General features: G+C 43.0%; 1 protein-coding gene across 6 annotated transcripts in view; it reads right to left on the bottom strand.

The window, feature by feature from the left end:
* JMJD4 (jumonji domain containing 4) overlaps positions 1-24,279 on the bottom strand; it is a 381,468-nt gene that overhangs the window by 14,283 nt on the left and 342,906 nt on the right. For 5 of the 6 annotated variants that reach the window (XM_044065866.1, XM_044065868.1, XM_044065864.1 and 2 more), the window contains one exon: positions 16,430-16,576. The exons of the other annotated variant lie outside the window; for it this stretch is intronic. In XM_044065866.1, coding sequence (XP_043921801.1) covers positions 16,430-16,576 — 147 coding nt within the window. The remainder of the gene's footprint in view (positions 1-16,429; positions 16,577-24,279) is intronic. 6 annotated transcript variants of the gene reach the window in all.

Below are 24,279 nucleotides of genomic sequence, written 5' to 3'. Positions count from 1 at the left end.
GCATACACATGAAGATTGCTCCAATTGAAAGAAAGAGCATCCACTTTCCAGGCTGTGGGATGAAACCTTTTGTGCAAAACTTTGGCAGCTGGTAGTTTAGTGGAGAAGCGAACAGATCTATGTCTGGAGTTCCCCATGACACTGTCAATTTCTGAAATACATGAGGATCCAATTTCCACTCGTGGGGATCCATAAGTTGTCTGCTATACACATGTGCTAAGGAGTTCTGTGCTCGGCAGAAACCTTGCCTGAAGATTTAGCTGTAAACTGAGAGCAGTCTCCCACAAAATCATTGCTTGCCTGCATAGAGGATAAGAATGTGTTCCCCTTGCTTGTTGATGTACCACATGACAGTTGTGTTGTCTGTTAGAATCAACACCTGCCCTGGAAGAAGTAAATCCTTGAAAGCTATTAATGCAAATTGGACTGCTAACATCTCCTTCAAGTTGATATGTAGATGTTGTAGTCTGGCAGGCCACGTGTCATGTATCCACTTTCCATTTAGATGAGCTCCCCAAGCTTTGTCTGAGGCATCTGTCGTTAGAATCTGACTCGCCTCTGGCCGGGTCACAGAGAGTCCCTTGTTTAGGTGACATTCCTGAGCCCACCACAAAAATTCCTTTTGAATGCAAGGTATTATCTGAATGACAGTGTCCATATCCTGGCAGTGCTGTGTCCATACATTTTGAGATACCATTGTAGCTTCCTCATATGCAGTTTGGCATTGGGAAGCACCAGAATACAAGATGCCATGAACCCCAAGGCTTGAAGGACTGTCCTTGCAGTCAGCCTGGACTGATGAGACAATTGATGGAAGTAAAGGGAAAGATTCTTTTGTTTGTCCGGGGTCAAAAGGCCATCTGGGATGCTGTATTCAGTCTTACACCCAGAAAGCACATGTCCTGAGAGGGTACTAGACTGGACTTTATTTCGTTCACAGAATACCCCAGGCATCTTAGCACTGCTATCACATATTGCAAATGATGAAGAAGTTCGTCCCTTCCTTGAGCCAGAATCAGGCAATCGTCCAAATAAGGATAAATCTGTATTCCTTTTAGCCTGAAGAAAGCTATCACTGGAGCCAGAACTTTCGTGAACACTCTGGGCCGCAGTAGATAAGCCAAAGGGCAATGCAGAGAACTGATAATGAGAAGTCCCAGCCCGAAAACGCAGATACTTCCTGCAACTTAGCCTGATAGGAACATGAAGGTAAGCCTCCTTGAGATCCAGAGTTACCATCCAGTGATCTTTGCCCAGCAGAGGTAAAAGCTGTTGTAACGTCAACATTTTGAACTTGGGAATGTCCAGATAAGTGTTGAGGATAGATAAATCCAAAATTGGTCTCCACGTGTTCCCCTTCTTTGGTACTAGGAACAGGCGAGAATAAAATCCTAGGCCCACTTCTGGCAGAGGAACCGGCTGTATGGCCCCTATTTGAAGTAGCAGAGAAATTTGTTTGTGAGCCTCTATTCTTTGCTGAGGAGGAACGTCTGGCATGCCTTTGAAAGGAGGCAAGGTATGGAAATAAAACCTGTAACCTTGGTGTATGATATCCAATACCCATCTGTCTTGGGTAATTAAACTCCTATTTTCCTTGAAAAGTGCCAACCTTCCTCCCAAAGGTGCTGCCAGACGAGAAGGCTCTGGCAGCTGAAAAGGTAGGTCATTGGGCCTGTTTACGAAAGGAATGACCCCTGCCCTCCCCCGAAGACTGCGCAGGTGAACTCCCTGTTCTAGGCCTGAAAGAGCCCTGAGCTCTGCCCCTACCACGTCTAGATCTACCCCTAGACTGGGAATCATAAGAAGGATACGTCCACCCCTTGGAAGGCCAATTCCTACTAAACTTCGGAGGCTGAACCTGCAAAAAATCTTTAACAGTCTGCATAGACTTAGCCTTGTCTTCCATTCTCTTTAAGACTGCCTCCACAGGTGAACCAAACAACACATCAGACTGTAAAGGAGCATCTAAAATCCTCGTCTTAACATGATCAGATAAATTCTGATCCCTCAGCCAGGCGTGCCTGCGAAGAACTGACCCAGTGGCAGCCACCCTAGACGAGGCCTGTACAGCATCAAAACCACATTGCAAAGAATGCTTACCCACCTGTTCAGAAACATGTACCAAATCCTGTAATTCTTTACACTCAATACCTTCCGCCAGAGCATCTACCTTAGACTTCAATTGAGAAAGTAGATAGTTTTGGTATTTCAACATGTGAAACTGGCAATTCAAAGCCCTCATAGCTAAGGTGGAAGAAGTATAAACTTTCTTTCCCCATCTATCCAAAGCCCTGGCCTCTTTATCTGGAGGAACCGGATTTTTTCAACAGAAGCCTTGACACCCTTAGGCCCCTGACTAACAGTTTCTGGGTCCGCCCTAGGACTCTTAAAAAGATATTTATGAGCTTCAGGCACCCTGTAATACCTATCCGGTTTAACAGGAGCAGGAGGCAAAGAATCAGGATTAAGAGAAGCCTCTGCAAACACATCTTCCACAACATCCAGAACAGGAGGTATAGCCAAAGGCCTATGCTGGGGTAAACAAAAATTCCCTAAGCCTTTTCCTGGAATCAGAGAAGTCCTGACCTTCCCACTTAAAATGCTCCCTCATGGAATGAAGAGTCTCTGAGAAAGAAAAATCCTCTGGAGGAGAAGCAGAAGGAGTAGAATCATCCACATCAGAATCAGAATAAGGAGAATACTCCTGCAAGTCTTCAGCCGAAGACTCTGAAACATCCGAAGCCTGCTCAAAACTCCCCAACTCTGGTTCCACCCTAGGCCTCTTATCAGGAGGGGGCAAAGAACCTCTAATCAAAGTAATTAAATCTTCTGCCATTTTAAGCATGTGCTTCTTGGGCACAGATCCTGATGAACTAGGAGTGACACCAACAGAAGCTAAACCTGGCCTGCCTCTGGGAGAAGCCTTGGAAACAGAAGGAGAGGGCCTAACCACCCTAGGAAGGGAGGGGAGTACAGTAACCTGAGAAGCCCCTTCAGCCTGACCTGCCTCCTGAGAGGCCACATCCTGCAATAACAAAGTCTCACCCTGGGACTCCAGAGAAACCTCCGGCGGAACCCCCAGTTCCACCGACACCTCTAAAGAACCGGCGTCCGGTACGGACGACTCTTCTTGCCTGGGCTTAGCTGCTTTGTCTTTGCGCTTCTTCGAAGAAGCGGGCGCCGGAGCATCCGACGGCATATTATAATTGCACCGCTTCCCGAAGACTAACCTGGCACAATCTAACCTTCGCTTAATAGTGCGCTTATTGAACCTAGCACAAAAGCGACACCCCACAACGTCGTGCTCAGGCCCCAAACAAGGAATACACAAAGTATGATAATCTCTATGCGGTATCTGTTTCCCACAAGAAATACAGTTATTCACTTTTTCTGACATCCGGTAAACCACTGAGGCAAGAAAAACTAAAATATTCCCAACGGGTACTTAGCCAACTTTGACTCGGTCTGAAACTCGGTCGAAAAATTTCAGAACGCCGCACGGCACTTGCAACGCTGCTTCTGCATCGGACCATGCGGCAAAAAAGACTGAGGATATGACGTCGGTCATGCGCATTTGTACCCTGACGTCCTGATGTCAGTCTTATGCGCCTTGACCGACGTCAGCCTTATACTTTGATATTCGGGCCGACCGAGGACAGCGGACTACCCAAGTGTAAGGACTGCAGCAATGTGAGATGAAGAACATCTGTAAGCTATCTGTTTTCTCGTTTTTTTTTTTTTTTGTTCTGGCTCTTCCCAATCTTGACCCAGTCATATTCCCACCGGCTGGCTGAAGATATGTGTTAAGACACGGCAGGAGCCAAGCTAAGGTGATCTGTCACTCAGATTTTTTTGGTTTATGCCCCACACCATGCCCAATCTGCAGTAAAAGGTTACAGAAGAGCTGACACCTGCCTCTATTTTGGGACATAACTCTTCTAACAAACCAGGTTACCTTCCCCTTTAACAGACAAGCTTGGAAAATGCCCCTCCTTCCCATTCCTTCCACTGGCTGAACTCTCAGGGACTGGGTCTAATAAACCCGAGTCACCTGCACCCACAATTAGGGCTCCATTCCTTTGCACTATGAAGCCAGCTTCTGCTATTTTCATGTTGAAAACTTCAAAGAATGCCATTATCTTTCTTCTTTTGTCATGGTGTGTGAATATATTGTGATTTACTATACTTAACCATTTCTAGAATTTGAAGTGATTGAGACCTTTCACAGTTTATTGCAATGAGCAAGCTTTGACAAGTGGGTTAGGAAATCCCAGACAGCTGATCAATTAATCCTGCACCTTTTTTAGGATGCTTCCTTGGCAAAAATTAATATAGGTCTTATAATTTGGTATAAGAAATGTGGGTCTTCTTAGCCATAGTTGTTCAAAACATGACTCGCCCATTGAGATGACAGCACACCTAACAATAAATCTTTATAACAGGTTTGTCATAAGCTCTAACATCTTTATGGGCCAGATTCTAAGTATACACGATCTGTATTCAGGAACATCCCTACCACAGTTCTGTGCTGTATATTCACTCAGAAACATTAGACTAAGGGTAGATGTAGTATACTAATTGTGGCAAATTTTATGAATCCCCGTCAATATTTAAGGTTGCAAGAAAATCTGTACAAAAACTAAAATTAGGAGGAAGAAGGTGGGAGTTATGCTTATGTTGCCTGTACACTCAGAATTGTGTACACTTAAGTGTAGGTATTAATGAATCTGGACCTATGTCTTTTTTATTTTTCTGACCAGGAGTTTCCAGTAGTGTAGAGGGAAAGTACAGCTGTGTACACTTAACATAAATGTAGATGTTCGAGTGTATTCACTGTTGCAGTCATTACATTTGGGTAATCTTCTAGCAGGTTGCCCTCGGTCGGCCTGAATATCAAAGTCTTGGGTCCTGTGTCGGTTGCTGTCTCCTCTTCCATGACGTCAGGTTGTCAGGGGTATAAAACATGCAGCCGACACCATTTTCTTCCGTTTTTCTTGCCCCAGATGTCAGGTGCCCCCAAATGGGGAGCAAAATATATATATATATATATATATATATATATATATATATATATATGCAATTGTAACAACATAAACTTTACCTTCATCTAAAAGCAAATACCCCATAAAGGCTATAGAATATAATGAAGGTAAGAGAAGTTCTAGGAAAAAAGGGGGATGGCGGGTGGGTAACCCGGACTGCAACAGTGAATACACTCGAACATCTACATTTATGGTAAGTGTACACAACTGTACTATGTTCTTCGTGTTTCACTGTTGCAGTCATTACATTTGGGTAGAATCCCAAAGCTATGGATGGGAGGATGGAGCTAAATAGCATTAGGAGCAGCTATAAGGCCCTGCAGAACTGCAGTGGCAAAGCCTGCCCTGGACTTAGAAAAGAGAGGCAAATGATAATGCTCTGTAAATGTATGAACAGAGCTCCAAGTAGCAGTTTCTAGAATGTCTTTGGTTGGAACTCCTCTTAGAAAAGCTGCTGAGGTAGATGCAGTCCTGGTGGAATGTGACCTGATTTCCTTACCATGATACAAGTAGCAGAAACAAATGCACTGGCTTATCCACTTTGAAATAGTCTGCTTTGAAATAGCCTTCCCCTCTGATCCTGCAGCAAATGCCACCAGTAGTTGCTCAGACTTTCTTAGAGATTTGGTTTTGTTTAAGTAGAATCTTAGTTGTCTGTTTACATCCAAGGAATGCAGAATTCGCTCCCCCTTGTTCTGCAGATTTGGGTAAAAGGTTGGCAGGTGAATAGTTTGGTTAAGAGCCACATTGGATAATACCTTAGGCATAACGGAAGGATTGGTCCTGAGGGACACCCTGTCCGGAAGAAATGTAATAAAAGGCTCCACAGCCATAAGGGTCTGTAGTTCTGAAACCCTTCTTGCTGAAGTGATTGCCAGAACGAAAGCTGTTTTCCAAGATAAAAACTTTATATCCGCAGTAGCAGATGGTTCAAAAGGAGACATGGTGAGCTTTTCCAGCACAAAATTGAGGTCCCATGCAGAAGTTGGTGATCTTCTGGGAGGCCTTAAACTTTTGGCCCCTCTAAGATACTGTTTTAGCAGAGGATGAGAAAAGATGGGAGGCTCTGTGTCGTAATGAACCGAGATGGCAGAGGCGTGGATTTTTATTGATAAAAAAGATAGGCCCTTGTCAAGCATCTCAGTCAAGTATTGTAAAATCTGAGGAATATTTGGCTTTGCTGTGTCTGCTCCTTGTGCTTGGTTCCAAGCACAGAATCTCTTCCATTTATAAGCATAAGATTTTCTAGTACTAGGTCTTCTGGCTTCCAAAATGACATCCATCACAGATTTACTGAGAGGTGCTGTTTGAATAATTACATGATCAACCACGCTGTCAGGTTCAGAGTTTGGAGCTGATTGTGCAGAATTTGATTGCTCTGCTGAGACAGTAGATGAGGTACTTGAGGCAAGTACCAAGGAGGAAGTTGAGATATATTCCTTAGAATTGGGTACCAGTGCTGGCGAGGCCAGTCTGGGGTAATTAGGTTCATTTTTGGTTTTTCCTGTCTGACCTTTAATAAGACCTTGGGGAGAAGAGGCAGAGGAGGAAAGGCGTAGACTGATAGGTTTTTCCAACTGAAGGATACGGCGTCCACTTTCCATGCTTGTCTGTGATAAGTCCTTGTGCAGAATTTGTCCAGTTGATAATTTTGGGGAGAGGCAAATAGATCTATGTCTGGACTCCCCCATTAATCTGTTATCATGCTGAAGACTTGTGGGTCCAGTTTCCACTCGTGAGGGTCCATAAGATTTCTGCTTAGATTGTCTGCCAGAATATTTTGTTTTCCTGGGAGGAATTGAGCTTGAAGATGTAGTTGGTAAGTCAGGGCTGTGTCCCACAATGCCATGGCTAGTCTGCAAAGGGGGTAGAAATGTGTACCCCCCGCTTGTTTATGTACCACATAACCATGGTGTTGTCTGTCTTTATCAATAGCTGTCCTGGGTGAAGTAAATCCTTGAAGGCTGTCAGGGCATTCTGAACAGCTAACATCTCCTTCTGGTTGATATGCACATGCATTTGTTTTGGGCTCCATATGCCCTGAATGCATCTCCCCACTTGGTGGGCTCCCCAAGCATAGTCTGATGCTTCTGTAGTTAGGGTTTTGATGGTAGGGGGTAGAGTGAATGACCGTCCCATGTTCTGGTGACATGTCTCTGCCCACCAAGGAAACTCCTGTTGTAGGCAGGGAATGACAGGGATCATTGTTTCCAGACTGTGACAATGTTGACTCCATAAACTTTTTAGATACCACTGTAGTTTCCTCATATGCAGTCTTGCATACGGAATTAGTAGAATGCAGGATGCCATGAACCCTAAAGCCTGCAGAATTTATCTTGCAGATAACTGGGTTTTTTGTTGCCATCTGTTTGAAGTAAATAATCAGTTGCCTTTGTTTGTCTGGCGTAAGGTAAGCCATCTGGGCAGCTGTATTCAAACTTGCACCCAGGAATGTAATCTTTTGAGAGGGTACCAAATGTGATTTCTTTTTGTTTATTGTGTACCCTAGGCATGCTAGAAGCCTTTTTACAAACACCAGATGTTGAAGAAGAATGTCCTTGTTTTCTGCTTGAATGAGACAGTCGTCCAAGTAAGGATAGATTTGCATGCTTCTTTGTCTGCAAAATGCAATTACTGGTGCCAGGCACTTTGTAAAGACCCTGGGCTCAGTAGATAAGCCAAAGGGCAGTGCAGAGAATTGGTAATGCATGAAACCAGCCTTGAAATGGAGGTATCTTCTGCACGATTCCCTTATTGGGCTATGCAGGTATGCCTCTTTTAAGTCTAGAGTCACTAACCAAGCGTTCTTGCCCAGCATGGGCAGAAGCTGTTGTAAAGTCAGCATTTTGAATTTTGGGACGTCCAAGAATGTGTTCAAAATCGATAGATCCAGTATTGGACGCCAGGCATTGTCTTTTCTGGGTACCAGGAACAGTCGAATAAAACCCTTGTCCTTTTTCCTGTTCTGGTACTGGTTGAATAGCCCCCATATCCATGAGGGACGTAACTTATTTCTGTGCCTCTGCCCATTGATTTTGTGGCAGATCTGGCCAACCATTTCGAATTGGCAAAGTATGGAAAAGAAATCTGTACCCCCAGGATACTATGTTTAATACCCACTTGTCCTGGGTTATTAACTGCCAATTTTGAGCATGAAGTGCTAATTTTACCCCCAAGGTGCTGCCAAAAGATAAGTGCTTGGTGATGGCAGAGGGAAGTCATTGAGACTGCTTACTGTAGGGTTGTGCTTCGTTTCCTCCAGATTTGGAGGTAGAGGCACCCCATTGCTTTGACCTGTAAAAATCCTGTGATTGGTATCTAGAGCCGTTTGAGCATCTGGATTTGCCTTGTGAGGCTCTGTTGGATACAGGAAAGGACCAATTTTTTTGTAGGCCAGTGTCTACTGAATCTGGGTGGCTGCACTTGTAAGAAATCTTTTACAGTTTGCATAGATTTAGCTTTGTCTTCCATTTTCTTTAAAACCTCTTCTGCCTTATTACCAAACAGAGTATCATGGTGTAAAGGTGCACCCAACAATTTAGCTTTAACATGATCAGGCAGATTTTGCTCCTTGAGCCAGGCATGCCTTCTAATCACAGATCCAGTAACTGCGGCCCTGCAAGAGGCCTCCAAGGAATCAAAACCACATTGCAAAGTATGCTTTCCAACCTGTTCTGCTGCATGCAAAAATTCCTGTAATTCTTTGTTTTACACACATTCAGAAATCAACATAATTTTCTGTTTCAATAATCCCATAACATGCTGCTGATATTTAAGCATATGAAACTGGCAGTTTAAGGTCCTAATTGCCAAGTTTGTAGACGTATAAACCTTCTTTCCCCATCTATCCAGTGCCCTGGAATCTCTATCAGAGGGGGTAGGATTCTTGGCTGAAGAGGCCTTTGCACCTTTGGGACCCTGTGAGATAGTTTCAGGGTCAGCAGCAGGATTTTTGAATAAAAATTTGTGGGAGTCAGGAACCCTGTAATATCTGTCTGGCTTACTAGGAGTCGGAGGCAGGGAATCAGGAGCCATGCTAGATTCCGAAAACACATCTACAATGTCTAATACAGGAGGTATAGCCAAAGGTCTATGCTGAGGAAGAAGAAGGAAATCCCTAAGCCTCTTTTTTGATTCTGAGAAATCTTGACTCTCGCAATGAAAATGTTCCCTTAAAGTATGCAAGGTTTCTCCAAAAGAATAATCTTCAGGAGGAGATGCAGATGGGATGGATTCTTCTGCATCTGAATCCTCATAGGGTGGTATAGAAAATTCCTGATCAGAAGAGGAATCAGAAGAAATAGAAACCTGATCTGAAGATTCATAGTCAGTGTCTTGCCTAGGCCTCTTATCAGGAGGGGGTTGGAAACCCCTGATCAAGGTAATTAAGTCCTCAGCCATTTTGATCATCTGCTTTTTAGGCATAGGGGCCTGAGCACGTGGCTCATGCGTCATTTTTTTAGCCTTAGAAGTTGTTTTTGTTTTAGTTTTTGAAGCTGGCGTCAGTTTTATATAGAAATGTTGAGGCCTGAAAACACCCTCAGAAGCCGGTGCCTGCTCAGCAGCTCCGGACCCATCTGAGGGAGAAACATCCGCAGGTACAATACTCTGAGAATCTCGTGGCATACCGGACTCCGCATGGGTCTCGGTAGAGGCCTGCGACTCAAAAGTAGCGGGTATCAAAGGCGGCGAACCGGCAACTGGCTTAGGAGAAGCTTTGTTGTCAGTTTTGGACCTCGACTGTCTGTCTCTGTCCTTTTCTTTGCGTTTTTTGTGAACTCTGGTAGTCGGATTGCTATCCGGCGACATTTCAGGGTAATTAAATCTGTTTCCAAAATATTTTGAAGCAGAGATATACCGACGCTTAATAGTGCGTTGGTTAAATCTAGCATAAAACAGACAGCAAGGCACGTTATGATCTGGGCCTAGGCAAGGAATACAGTACAAATGAAAATCCTTATGAGGTATTTGCTTCCCACAAGTAATGCAATTATTAACTTTTACTGACATCGGTAAGGAGCAAGAAAAAGTTTCCCCAACGGGGTACTTAGCTTTAGTTGAAGACTTCGGTTCTGAAACTTGAATGTGAAAATTTCAGGAGTCGGCCGACCGGCACTTGCGAACTGCTTCTGCTTCAGGCACCGCACGGCAAGAAAGACTGATGAAAATGGCGCCGGCTGCATGTTTTATACCCCTGACGACCTGACGTCATGGAAGAGGAGACAGCAACCGACGCAGGACCCAAGACTTTGATATTCAGGCCGACTGAGGGCAACCTGCCAGCAGATTACTCAAATGTAATGACTGCAACAGTGAAACACGAAGAACATCACTAAAACATTTGAGAAAGAGTCTCGCATCTCTCTTCCACCTTCATTACCTGAAAAAGCAATTTAATCTCTTAGTCTGCTCTGATTTCAGTGGTATTTCATTCATCTACTTTGAGGGACAGTACATCTGTTTGATCTTGAGGATTATTTTTTTTCTGATTAATTCAAATAATGTTCATTAAGTACTGAAATTGTCAGTTAACCTGTGAAGACAAGAAGTTAAAATGTGCAACTTGTTTTCCTTCTCTGGATTTAACTAATCCCCCTATATATCTCTTACATTGTGATTTATTGTCTAATTAAAATAGAGAACAATCCCTTTCTGCTGTTACCTTCTCTGATAATGAACACTGACTCTAGATTAACATAACATGCAAAACTTTGTATTTTATAGCTGGGCATGACCTGGTCTTTTACAGTTTTAGGCTCACGCACACAAAATAAATGAGGGATTTCCCTTTCTATCATAAGTGGATATTTAAGCACTGTATCTAAATATCACTAACTTTACAACTCCTGACAAAGGACTCATCCCAGCTTTAAAGCTCAAGTAATTGCAAAAACGTATTTTGGTCTAATAAAAGGTATTACAACAGCACATCTGTGTTTCAGTGTCTTTGAGTTAACTGTTAATCAGCACAAGCGGAATTAATGAACCCAGGTGATGTACGGTGGTTCAGCAAGGGATCTAACCCAAAATCTGCAGCATGGAAATTTTAAAAGGAAACTAAAAAAATATGTTCATGAACTAAAGGGATTAGATAAAGTAATCCGATGTAAAGACAGTCATAACACAGAAGTCAGGCAATTCTGCTACTAGCTGTATTTGGAATCTAGAAATAGTAGTACCTGTTAAACTGGATGATATGAACTTAGAAGCACTACAAAAGGAAAAGGAAGTTCAAAAAGCCATCAGTATTATAATGTTTGATTAGAATGCAAGTATGGATAGGTTCCCTGCTGACTTTTATAAATGATGGGGAGAATGAGTTATCTAAAACCCTTCTCAAACCCCACCCTCAATATCTACAGTGAAAATAACAGTAATTTCCAAACATAAAGGTAACCCTTTATGAGCAACTTCCAACCCATGTCATTAATTAACTTCGATCTAAAGATTCTAGCAAAGCATTAGTCAGATATGTTGATGGAGTCTGCCCAAACTGGTGCAAACTGGACAAGGGATGCTTTGTACAAGACAGACAACTCTCAGCTAACTGTTGGTCTCTGGCAACAATTATTTTCTTATGTGAAAACAGAGGAGATGATGCTCAGACAGTCTTCCTTCATATTAAGACCAATCTTATCTTAAAGACTCATTTCTCTTCAAAATTTTCTAAAGCAGAAGCTTTGATTCAAACTGCTTAAGCTTGGTAAAAGCCTTTTACAAATGTCACATCTCTGCGATACTGATCAATGGAAATTCTTCAGAAATAGGTAAGAGTCACGGAGTTACAAGGCAGGACTATCCAATAGTCCCATGATTCTTTGTGTTAATTATGAAGGAACTAGCCAAGAGGGTTAGACAAACTGGAGGAAAATAGAAAAGGCAATTTTTAAAATTTTTCTAACGTTTGCAGGGAAATGCATGCTCATTGTAAAAACAGCTAATTACTTAATAGGCCCAGTGCTGGAAATTAAGACCTTGGATTGGCTTCTGGCCTTCAGTGTAATGAGGTGAAAACAGTTTTGGTTAGAACTGGGTGGAGAAAAGGGTTTGAATGAATATTAGAGGATGAATTTCATACTAACTCAGCCTAATTACAGGCCATACATTAGCATTCGTGACTAGGAGAATCCTCCAAGATTTAAAAAAAATAAGGCAGGTAGAAAATAGCAAGGATGGTGTCTAAATTCAGTACTATACCTGGAAATACTAACACAACTTAACACAGTTAAAGTGATGATTCTGCCACTGATACTTTCCACAATTAGAAATCTTACTGCATATACTCATGAATTCTCATTAAAAATACAAGGCAAGAACTGATAACTGAGTTATAAGGGATTTAAGAGAAACCAAGCTGGAAAAGCTGTCTTGGTCATCTTGGAGCCTTCTTTTTTGGTAACGACTCTTCTCATAACCTCAAGCTCCTCCTCTGTCCAATAAGTCCCTGCTCTAAGGAAAGAACTCCAGATATTGTTGCTGCCATTACACATTCAACATCTCCAAAATGAATGTGAATGTTTTAGGGGTACTTTCTTACAATGTTTGAATAGATAAATTGCATCTTTCATTACAATTTCTCCAAAAAATGGTACATTAGACCCACTGATATAATTAGCAAAGTTTCTGTGCCTAAAGGTTTTATTTACGATACTCAACCCTGACTTTCCAATCCTTCTACCCTCCCTGCCCTTCATTGTCATAAAAAAACCTTTATACTTATAACCTTTTTAGTGCTAGTTAGTGGGTCTCAAACTCTAATCCTTTAGCTATTTTGCTGGTTTGTGGTTAATATCATCTTTGCTGGTGTGTTTTCTATATACGTTTAAACCTTGACAGTAAAGGGGACAAAGTCAGGATTTAAAAACAATGCAGCCTTAAAAATCCCCTTCATGGCTCCATGATATGTGTGTTGCTTCTCTTGGTGTGGAGGCATTTGTACAGCAACTGCAGTATTTGTCAGCATTTTAGTTCAGATATTCTTCTGAATAATGAAGAAAATTAGTTTTTATTTTCACAGAATGTCTCCAGCTAAAACCACTGGACTTTCTACCTCTCCATCTCAACCCTCTTTAACCACTTCTCTCACCAGATCTACTTCTCCCCCCTCAGCAAGAGTCATTGGGCAGTATCAACTCAACCCCAAGAAGAAGGGATGGCAGTTTTCCTTTGGAGAAAGAACTTTCAAGGTTTCTTACCTCCAGACCTGCTTCCTTGGACTGGGAAAGTATGATCAGTTTTCAAGGCCCAGTTTCAACACTGTGTAATCCCAGCCACTTATACCTCTAGGGTGACTTGAGGTGCTGGCAATGATGAAACTGACTCCCAAGGGCTGAGGTGTTTGGCACAGAGTCAGGGGTCTATATTATATACTCAAGGTTTTATAACTCTGAATACCATATGATCGACAATATATGGTCGGAGTTATAAAACTTTGAATATATAAAACAAATAAAATAAAAGAACAAACCCTAAACTAATGATTGTAGGCAGGGGGGCAAGCCCACCTGCACCCCCCACTCTTTAAATATACCAACTCCGAGACTGCACTATAATGCGGTAAAGGGAAGATTTCCCTTTACTGCACTGTAGTGCAATCTCTGAGTTGGTATATTTAAAGAGCAGGGGGTGTGGTGGGTGCACGGGAGATTGTCCCCTTCTTTAACCAGTTAGGTTACTCTTTTTTTAAGAATTTCTCTGGAAGGAGACAGATGTAGCCGAAACCCTAACCTGCAACTGGATAGATTTCTGCAGCTCCTGAAAGTCAGAAAGCAGTGGAGTAAGGGACCTCTTGTGAATTCTGTGGTCATGTCTGCTACCTCCAAGAGGTATGTCCCCAAGGATGCTAATGACTATTCATCCTTCAAACAAAGAGTCCAGGATGATGAATAAGCTTCTGAAGCATGTCTGTTTGTCAAGGACCTTCTCAGTTAGGGCCTTGAACTACACTTTGCATATGATCAGATTTCTTTGCATATGATCAGGTTTCAGAGGGATTTGGTAAAAAAATAATAAAATTAACTTTGGATACTCTGAAAAAGTTGCCTGAGGATGATCTGGTGACCAAGCTAGAGACCTAAGTGGCTACCACATCTTCTATCTTGTCACTCACCATGCATTTGATTCATAATGTTACAAATGATGCAGCATGAGTAGCTAGTTATGGTCTAGTGACGAAGAGACAACCCTGACTTTGCCTAACCAGCTTTGTAGACTACTATAAGGTGGCATTCATCAAAGCTCCCTTCGATAGATCCTCCTTGTTCGGGCAAAAGGAGGAAGAAAAACTGCTGCAGTGTGAGAAAGAGGGAAAAATGCTCCGGAAGTTTTCATCACCTGCTGTGCAACTCAGCCATCACCCTTAATCTAACAGTGCTCAAGGGTTGTCCAGGAAAATGGACATTAGTGTCCAATGGGCTTTACCAGTTATCAATTCCATTATCAAAATATACAGCAAAGGAGGGCTACAAAGCACTACTTCTCAAGACCTTTGGTGAAGGAAGGGCTTAGCATTCATAAGGGGACTACAACCTACACAGTAAAAAGAAGTATGGGACATGGAACGCAACATTAGAAAATACAGCACTGTCTTGGATCAACATATGAGAACCCTCCATAGGTCTTAATTTATGCCATGTCAAGTACAGTCAGATATATCTGAAATATTTAATTTTTATTTATTTACTGGTTTTGTTTACTGGAAAAGTCCGACTGGGCCCAGGACCTATTTTCAGCCGAGGCCCAGGATGAAAGATGCCAATGTACAAACAGTAATATAGTCACACTAACATTTGAAAGGCAATAATATACTATACAATAGTCTTTACAACACTTTTCAAAAAGGGAGAAATACATTTTAACTTTAACATAGACAGCCATATTGTTGTTATTTATAACAGAAAGCAATACATTTTACAATGGATATAGTGGTGAGAGAGCTGTTGTTGAGAAACAGAAGATGAGGACAGCTGAGGGTGACGAAGTATAATAAAAAGGGGTTAAGAAAGACAGTCACAGTACAGAGAGGGGGAGGAGAAGGACATGGAGGGAGTTGAGCAGAGATGAGGATGAAGAGGAGTGATGTGCTAATCTGGTGCAGGATATTTGCAGTGCCAGGATTTGAGTAAGTGAAAATTTAGCTGTAGCCTGAATGATATTAGTGAGAAGCCCTGTCTTACTGTTAGTGGGATGAAGTTGCAGGCTTTTGACACTTGATGGGAGTACAGGGAACAGCCTGCAGAGTTATTAGGTTTTGGTATATGTAATATGGCTTTGGCAGAAGAGCCCAAGCTTCTGGGTGGGTTGCATGGTTGTACAAGGTTGGCTATAGATGGACAGTCACTTGGTTTATTTATTAGATTGTAGATAACAGGGAATGTGTAGTCAGGACTGGTGCAGTGATGCCTACACAGACTGGTGCCTGAAGGCTGAGGAGGGGCAAAACTATAAGATGCTCCATTACCTTTCTCATCACAACAGGACTTATTCTTGGGGAAATAAAGGTGGCATAAAAAAAGAAAAGGAAGCATGGAGAGCATCACAGAGACCATCCATGTAGTTAGTTCTTATTTCCTGTTTTGGAGATCTTCCACAATGTACTGAGATGCCCAAAGAAACCCAGACCCCAAAAGTCAGCATCTGGTATGGCCTGTCTCATCTCACCCATAAGGAAGACATGCCTTAGCTATGACCTCTAATGCAGACACATCCCAAGCCTGCTGCCCTGGTCATAGTGGCAGTAGCACAGTCAAATATGCAGTGGGAACTGTAAAGGTCCTCTCCACAGACTCCTTGACTCCAGAACAAGAACTAAAACTCTCCAGCATTTCCAGTTATGGATCACAAGGAAGTACAGGAACTGGGTCAGTTGAGACAGACTTCTTAGACCCGAGTTCAAAGTTGAAAATTATCTGTTTGCTTTGTCCAAAATGTTTGCCCCCCCCCATCCAGTAGTAAAGTAAAACATTACTATGGTCTCTGTGGTGTATGTTGGACCAGTGGGATCACAAAGGAAGTTGCCCTGTGATGGTCAGTAAGAATACAGTCCATATTTTTGGTGGGCTGTACAGGGAAAACAGCCTTCTGTAGATCACGGAAGAGTGCATTAAGTAGGAAACACCTTCTTAGTCAGTGTGATGTTATGAAGCTCAAGAACTGTGCTGAGATGGGGATACCATAAAATGAAACCCTAACAGTTACGCACCACAGAGGGCTTTCTAGGTCTGATCAATACTTTCTGGATAGTGCTTCACTGACAATTCAACTGTAAGGCAGAACGTATTCAAAACGGATTTTATACAAATGCTTTTTATTATTCATACATGTTCATCTTTGTGCTGCCTCACAAGATCAAAAAGTTTCCATGGTCTGGCTGGCTGGACAGTACAAACCTGACAATGATCATGCCAATTGTCCATTGTCTCCTTCCATTCACTGATCTCCTGCTGCACCAGTCTCAGCTCTTTCTGCAGGAAGTTCCACATGAAAGCTACATTGTAGCCATTCAACCAGTTGTGGTTAATAGAAATTGTATCTTCCTAAAATGAAAAAAGAAAAAATGAGAAAATAGACATTTAGGAGAGGTGTGTGTTTGTGTCTATTTGTCTGTGAACTGTTATCAGTGATGCAGGTTTAAGTGAGAGCTGCAGGAAATACATTATTTCTGTTAAACACTAAGCCATGTGATTAGACAGTTTCTCAATGGCTTGCAAGTACTATAAACCACATAGGTTCATAGGAAAGTACTAGGCTAGCTGTTCTTGTGGGCCATTTTAAGTCTAACCAATACCCTCTTTGTTACTTGAATTAACTCATCTCATTTGGTGTTAGACTGATCTTAACTATTCCATGTTTGATAACTGTATATAATGCAGAGAGAAAAATGCACAGTGAAATATATATTACCTCACATGCACTGTGACATATAGCATTCCTTTTTAGTTTACCCTCAAATATACCTGTAAATTCTGTAAGGCAATAAAAATATCAATTTAGTTCCCCAAAATTCATTTCCAAATCTCATGTCAGTCTGTGGCCCCTCCCCAGGGACGCTACACTAATATTCTTTTTACCCAGGCTGTGTTATACCATTGTCTGTGAAGTTAAATTTCACATAAAGCTTTCCACACTTCAGCACGTTTTACTTAATTTCTAACTTAAAAAAAATATTTTATAAATTCCATACTCTTCAAGGGTTATTTGTAACCTTGCTTGAACAATTTTCAACCAGTACATGTAATTCTCTCATGTGATGTTTGCAAATTGAAGGATTGTATACTTGAGCCTTTTCACAAAGCAAGCCACCCACATCAAATAGATAATTAGCAAATCAAGGTAATGTTACAACATGTTGTGATGATATGGTCAAGTACCAGCGTAGCCATCTGGAGTTTTGTAAAGAATGGTATGTCCTTTGAATATCAAATGGATTTATACAAGATACTTGTGTTACAAATGTATTTAGAACTGTATGTTGTTTGTATATCAAACTGATTTTCTACAGATGCTTGTGCTGAAAATGAATTTAAGAGCTTTGCTTGTGTTGAAATATATCAAAAGTGCACCCTGCTGAAATGAATAGAAATGTATATGTACTACTGCAGCTGAATTAGATGTATATGTTTTAGTAGAGGATACTGGCACAGTATAGGTTAACTTTAAGAAAAATAAGGGAAATGTAAATGAGCTGTTAAACCATTAAAAGGCACCCACAGTGCTGAACAGGACTGGAGTTGCTCAGTCTGGGGAAGAACCTTTGTCCATTAGCTCAGTGAAAACATGAAGAAGCCTCGCCATGATACAGAGGCCCTTGTGCTGAGTACTTGGACTGGATGGCAGGAGTCATCTGAGGGGGATCTGGTGACTGACCTTCTGAGTGAGGCTCAGACGGACACCTCAGTGAAAGGGCTAGCAATGTCCAAGCAGCAATCCCCTACCCAGGTTTGAGAAATCCGAACAATGTTACAGGAGCCTGGGGACATCTTTACTGGGAAACCAGGGTGCACCCACCTGGTGCAGTTCCATGTGGATACAGGGTCCCAAAGACCTATAAAGCAGGGTCCCTTACAGGGTGCCTGAGCGAGCCAGACAGACATTGAGGGAGGAGATACAGGACATGGTGGAAATGGGAGCAATCCAGAAGTCCAGCAGTCCCTGGGCCTCACCAGTGGTGCTGGATCCAAAATAAGGATGGCAGCACCAGGTTCTTTGTGGACTACAGGAAAAGTACAGTTTTGTACCTACCATAAATGTAGATGTTCGAGTGCTCACACTGCTGCAGTCATCACACTTGGGTTATCCTGCCGTCAGGCGGTCCCGCAGTCGGCCAGAGTTCCAAAGTCTTGGTCCGGCGTCGGTTGCTGTCGCTTCTTCCCTGATGTCAGTGCGCCAGGGGTATATAAGATGCATCCGATGCCATTTTCTTCAGTTTTTCTTGCCCCAGATGTCAGGTGCCCCCAAGTAGGTAGGCAATACATATAACATAAAAACAATACCTTCAGTCACAAGCAAATACACCACAAAGGTTGTATAGGATAGAAAGGTATAGATAAGGCCAGCTAGTTCAGAGGGGATGGAGGGAGGGTAACCTGGACTGCAGCAGTGTGAACACTCGAACATCTACATTTATGGTAGGTACAAAACTGTACTATGTTCATCATGTTACACTGCTGCAGTCATCACACTTGGGTAGAATCCCAAAGCTTAGGTTGGGTGGCTGGTCTATAAAGAGTTAGAATTGGCTATGAGACCCTGCAGAACTGCAGTGGCAAATCCTGCTCTGGATTTAGAGTAAAGAGGCAGGTGGTAATGCTTGGTAAAGGTGTGCACTGAACTCCAGGTTGCAGCCTCCAAAATTTCCTTGGTAGGTACTCCTCTGAGAAAGGCCACTGAAGTGGCTGTAGCCCTGGAGGAATGTGGCCTAATGCTATTTGGGACTGATTTCCCATGCTGTGTGTAGCAGTAATGAATACAGTGTCCTATCATTTGGATATAGTCTGCTTTGAGATAGCTTTGCCCTGTGATCCTGCAGCATATGCTACAAACAGTTGCTCAGTTTTCCTGATAGCTTTTGTTTTGTCCAAGTAGAAGCGTAGCTGCCTGTGTATGTCCAAAGAATGCAGTAGTTTCTCCCCTTTATTCTCTGGGTTTGGATAAAAAGTTGACAAATGGATGGTTTGGTTAAGAGCCACACTAGATATCACCTTTGGCATAAAGGTAGGGTTTGTCCTTAAAGAAACCCTGCCCTGATGAAAAATTATAAAAGGTTCCACTGCCATTAGTGCCTGTAGCTCTGAGACTCTTCGTTCTGAAGTTACTGCCAGGAGCAGAGCTGTTTTCCATGATAAAAATTTTAGATTGGCTGTATTGGCTGGCTCAAAAGGTGGCAGGGTCAGTTTTTCCAAAACAAAAGTGAGGTCCCAAGTTGGTGTTGGTGCTCTCCGGGGTGGTCTTATGTTTTTAGCCCCTCTGAGGTACTGCTTTAGCAAGGGATGAGAGAATAAAGGAGGATCCGTGTTGTAATGTGTTGAAATGGCGAAGGCGTGGATCTTAATTGATGAGAAGGATAGGCCTCTGTCCAGCATCTCAGTTAAGTATTGTAAAATCTGAGGAATGTCTGGAACAAGAGGGTCAAGGCTTTGATCCTGGTTCCAGGCGCAGAATCTCTTCCATTTTTCTGAGTAAGCTTCCCTTGTGCTAGGCCTCCTGGCCTCCAAAATGACATCCATAACTGCTTTAGAGAGGGGTGTTGCCTGTTTGACTAATAAATCTGCCATGCAGCCAGGTTTAGGTTTTTGAGCTGACCGTGCAGGATCTGATTGTTTTGTTGAGTCAGAAGGTGTGGAATTTGAGGCAAAATTCATGGTGGGCCTTGAGCTAGGTTCCTTAATATAGGGTACCAGTGCTGACGTGGCCAGTCTGGAGCAATCAGGATCATCTGTGGTTTCTCTTGTCTGGCTTTTAGGAGTACTTTTGAAAGGAGAGGCAGAGGTGGGAAGGCATAAACTTTTAGGTTTTTTCAGCTGAACAAAAGAGCATCCACTTTCCATGCTTGTTTGTGATAAGTCCTTGTGCAGAATTTTTGTAGTTGGCAATTCAGTGGGAAGGCAAAAAGATCTATGTCTGGGCATCCCCATTTTTGCATTACCATGCTGAAGATTTGTGGATTCAATTTCCATTCGTGAGGGTCCATGATATTTCTTCTTAGATCGTCTGCCAGACTTTCTTTCCTGGCAGGAATTGTGCTTGCAGGTGAACTTGGTATGTTAGAGCTGTGTTCCACAAGGTCATGGCTTGCCCGCATAGGGGGTAAGAATGAGTGCCCCCTTGCTTGTTCATGTACCACATTACTGTGGTGTTGTCAGTCTTTAATAATAATTGTCCTGGATGCAGAAGGTCCTTAAAAGCTGTTAGGGCATTTTGCACAGCCAACATCCCTTTTTGATTGATGTGAAGATGCATCTGGTCTGTGGTCCACTTGCCCTGAATGCATTTTCCTGTCATGTGTGCTCCCCAGGCGTAATCCGAAGCATCTGTTGTTAGAGTCTGCCTGGCTGTGGGTAGGGTGAAAGGCTGACCCTTGTTTAGGTGACAAGCCTGTGCCCACCATCAAAACTCCTGTTGTAGGCAGGGAATCAGTGGTATTACCGCTTCTAAACTGTAAGAGTGCTGAGTCCAAAAACTTTTTAGGTACCATTGTAGTTTCCTCATATGCAGTCTGGCATATGGTATTAGCAGTATGCAGGATGGCATGAATCCCAGGGCATGCAGAATTTTTCTTGCAGGGAGATGGGACTTTTTTGCCAGTAATTGAAAATATTGAGTTAGTTGAACCTGTCTGTCTGGCGTGAGTTAAGCCATCTGGGCCGCTGTATTTAAGCTGGCACCCAGGAATATAATCTGTTGCGAGGGTACTAGTTTTGACTTCTTTTCGTTTACTGTGCACCCTAGAGAAGTTAGCAACCTTTTTACAAATGCCAGATGCTGTAGAAGAATGTCCTTTGTCTCTGCTTGAATGAGGCAGTCATCCAGGTATGGATATATTTGAATTCCTTTTTGTCTGCAAAATGCAATTACTGGTGCCAGGCACTTTGTGAAGACCCTGGGCACAGTAGATAAGCCAAAGGGCAGTGCAAAGAATTGGTAGTGAATTGTACCAGCTTTGAATCTGAGGTATCTTCTGCAATTTTGTCTGATAGGTACATGCAGGTATGCCTCTTTGAGGTCCAGAGTAACAAGCCAAGCGTTCTTGCCCAGCATGGGTAGAAGCTGCTGTAATGTCAACATTTTGAATTTTGGAATATCCTAAGTGTTTAGAATTGAAAGGTCTAGTATGGGCCTCCAGGCCTTGTCCTTTCTGGGGACCAGGAAGAGTCTTGAGTAAAATCATTGTCCTTGTTCCTGCTGTGGTACTTTTTGAATAGCTCTCATGTCCATGAGGGCTGATATTTGTTTTTGTGCCTCTGCCCATTGATTTTGTGGCAGGTCTGGCATTCTATTTAGCCTTGGTAAAGTATGAAAGTGGAACCTGTAACCTTGAGACACAATATTTAGAACCCATTTGTCTTGGGTGATTGTTTGCCAGTTTTGAGAAAAAAGTGCTAGTTTTCCCCCCAAGGGGGCTTCCAAAAGGGAAGTGCTTGGCGTACGAAGGGGAAAGTCATTGTGACAGTTTCCTGTAAGGTTGAGCCTTGTCCTCACCTCCTTTTGGGGTTGAGGTGCCCCACTGTCGTTGTCTGTCTGAGCCTTGGGGTTGAGATCTGCCTCTTGGGCATCTGTATCTGCCTCTCTGTGGTCTGTTTGAGACTGGAAAGGACCAATTTTTTGTAGGCCAATTTCTGCTAAATGGAGGTGGCTGCACCTGTAAAAAATCCTTGACTGTTTGCATAGATTTAGCTTTACCCTCCATTTTCTTTAACACTTCTTCTGTCTTAACACCAAACAAGGTATCATGCTGTAAAGGAGCATCCAATAATTTTGCCTTAACATGATCAGGTAAACTCTGTTCTTTTAACCAAGCATGCCTTCGAATCACTGAACCTGTAACTGCGGCTCTACAGGAGGCCTCTGGAGAATCAAAACCACATTGCAGAGTATGTTTTCCCACCTGTTCAACTGCATGCAATAAATCCTGCATTTCTTTACAATCTGGAGCTTCTGAGCTTGCAAGCATTTTCTGTTTTAATTGAGCCATTAAATATTGTTGGCACTTAAGCATGTGAAACTGGCAATTTAAAGCTCTTACTGCTAAAGTTGCAGAAGTGTATACTTTCTTCCCCCATCTATCCAAAGCTCTGGAATCTCTGTCAGAGGGTACTGGATTTTTTGCAATGGAAGCCTTAACACCTTTTGGACCCTGGGAAATGGTTTCTGGATCAGCAGAAGAGTTTTATAAAGAAACTTGTGAGAGTCAGGGACTATGTAGTACCTATCTGGCTTGGCTAGTGCAGGGGGCAAGGAATCGGGAGATAAGCTGGATTCAGGGAACACATCATCCACAATATCTAGCACAGGCGGAATAGCCAGGGGCCTGTGCTGAGGCAATAAAAGGAAATCTCTGAGCCTTTTCTTAGATTCTGAGTAATCCTGACTTTCCCAATGGAAATGCTCCCTCATGGTATGTAAAGTTTCCCCAAAAGAATAATCCTCAGGAGGAGAGGGTGAAGGGATAGATTCTTCAGCATCAGAGTCCTCATAGGGGGGTAGAGAGTACCCCTGGTCTGAAGAGGAATCAGAGGAAATGGAAACCTGATCAGAGGAATCATAGTCTGTATCCTGCCTAGGCCTTTTCTCAGGAGGGGGATGGGAACCCCTGATTAGAGTAATGAGGTCTTCGGCCATTTTAAGCATCTGTTTCTTAGGCATGGAGGCTTGTCCAGGAGAATGCTGTACTTGTTTCTTTGTCTTTAGTGGTACTTTTGTCTTGGCTGTAGTTTTAATGGTAAGTTGTGAAGGTCTGAAAACACCCTCAGAAGCCGATGCCTGCTCAGCGGCTCCGGACCCATCTGAGGGATTAGTTTCCATAGGCCCAATACCTTGAGTTTCCAGAGGCCTAGTTGTCTCCACATGGGAGTCGGAGGTGGCCTATGGCTCTGAGGTAGCGGGTGTCAGGGGCTGCAAAAGCACCTCACTGAGAACCGGTGAACCGGCGACTGGCCTAGAAGAGGCTTCGTCGTCAGTTTTGGACCTCGGATGTCTGTCTTTATCCTTGTCCTTGCATTTTTTCTGTACTGCGGTGGTCGGTTGATCCGAAGGCATAGTATAATTTAACCTTCGGCCAAAGTAGTGCAAAGCAAAATCAAAACGCCTTTTAATCGTACGTTTGTTAAATCTAGCACAACACCGACAACTAGTAACGTCGTGATCAGGGCCTAGGCATATAATACAGTAAGAGTGGAAGTCCTTATGAGGTATTTGCTTTCCACAAGAAATACAATTATTAACTTTTTCTGACATCAGACTGAGGCAAGAAAAAAGTTTCCCCAACGGGGTACTTAGCTTTATTGAAGACTTCGTATCTGAAATTCGACTTCGAAAATCTCAGGAGTCAGCCGACCGGCACTTGCAAACTGCTTCTGCTTCGGGCATCGCACGGCAAGAAAGACTGGAGAAAATGGCGTCAGATGCATCTTATATACCCCTGGCGCACTGACGTCAGGGAAGAAGCGACAGCAACCAACGCTGGACCAAGACTTTGGAACTCTGGCCGACTGCGGGACCACCTGACGGCAGGATAACCCAAGTGTGATGACTGCAGCAGTGTAACACGATGAACATCTAAATACTCACACATCACACAGGACAGATGAAGCCCTAGAGCAGCTTGGTGGGGGGCTAAGTATCTGACCACTACTGATCTTACCAAGGGCTAATGGCAGGTGCCCTTGACTCCCATCACTAGGCAGAGGTCAGCCTTTGTGACTCCTTTCAGCTTGTATGAGTTCACAAAGATGCCCTTTGGGCTGAAAAATGCCCCAGCAAATTTCCAGAGGCTGGTAGATCATATTCTAGTAGGAGCAGGAGACTATGCCCTTGCTTACCTGGGTGACATTGCCATCTATAGCCATTCCTGGCAAGAGCACCTTCAGCATGTCAGGGAGGTGTTGGGCAGACTGCAAAGGGCAAGGTTGACCATTAAGTCCAGTAAGTGTCAGGTGGGTATGGCATAGGTCTCCTACCCGGGACATAGAGTGGGGAGTAGCAAGATCAAGCCAGGACCTGTCAAACTGGAAGCTATTCAGGC

Source organism: Protopterus annectens, chromosome 3.part0 (genome assembly GCF_019279795.1).
Source record: "Protopterus annectens isolate FY-2018-M chromosome 3.part0, PAN1.0, whole genome shotgun sequence".
NCBI classification, from domain to species: domain Eukaryota; kingdom Metazoa; phylum Chordata; order Ceratodontiformes; family Protopteridae; genus Protopterus; species Protopterus annectens.
The sequence above is the reverse complement of the archived record's forward strand: the minus strand, read 5'-3'. Positions and strand labels throughout refer to the sequence as shown.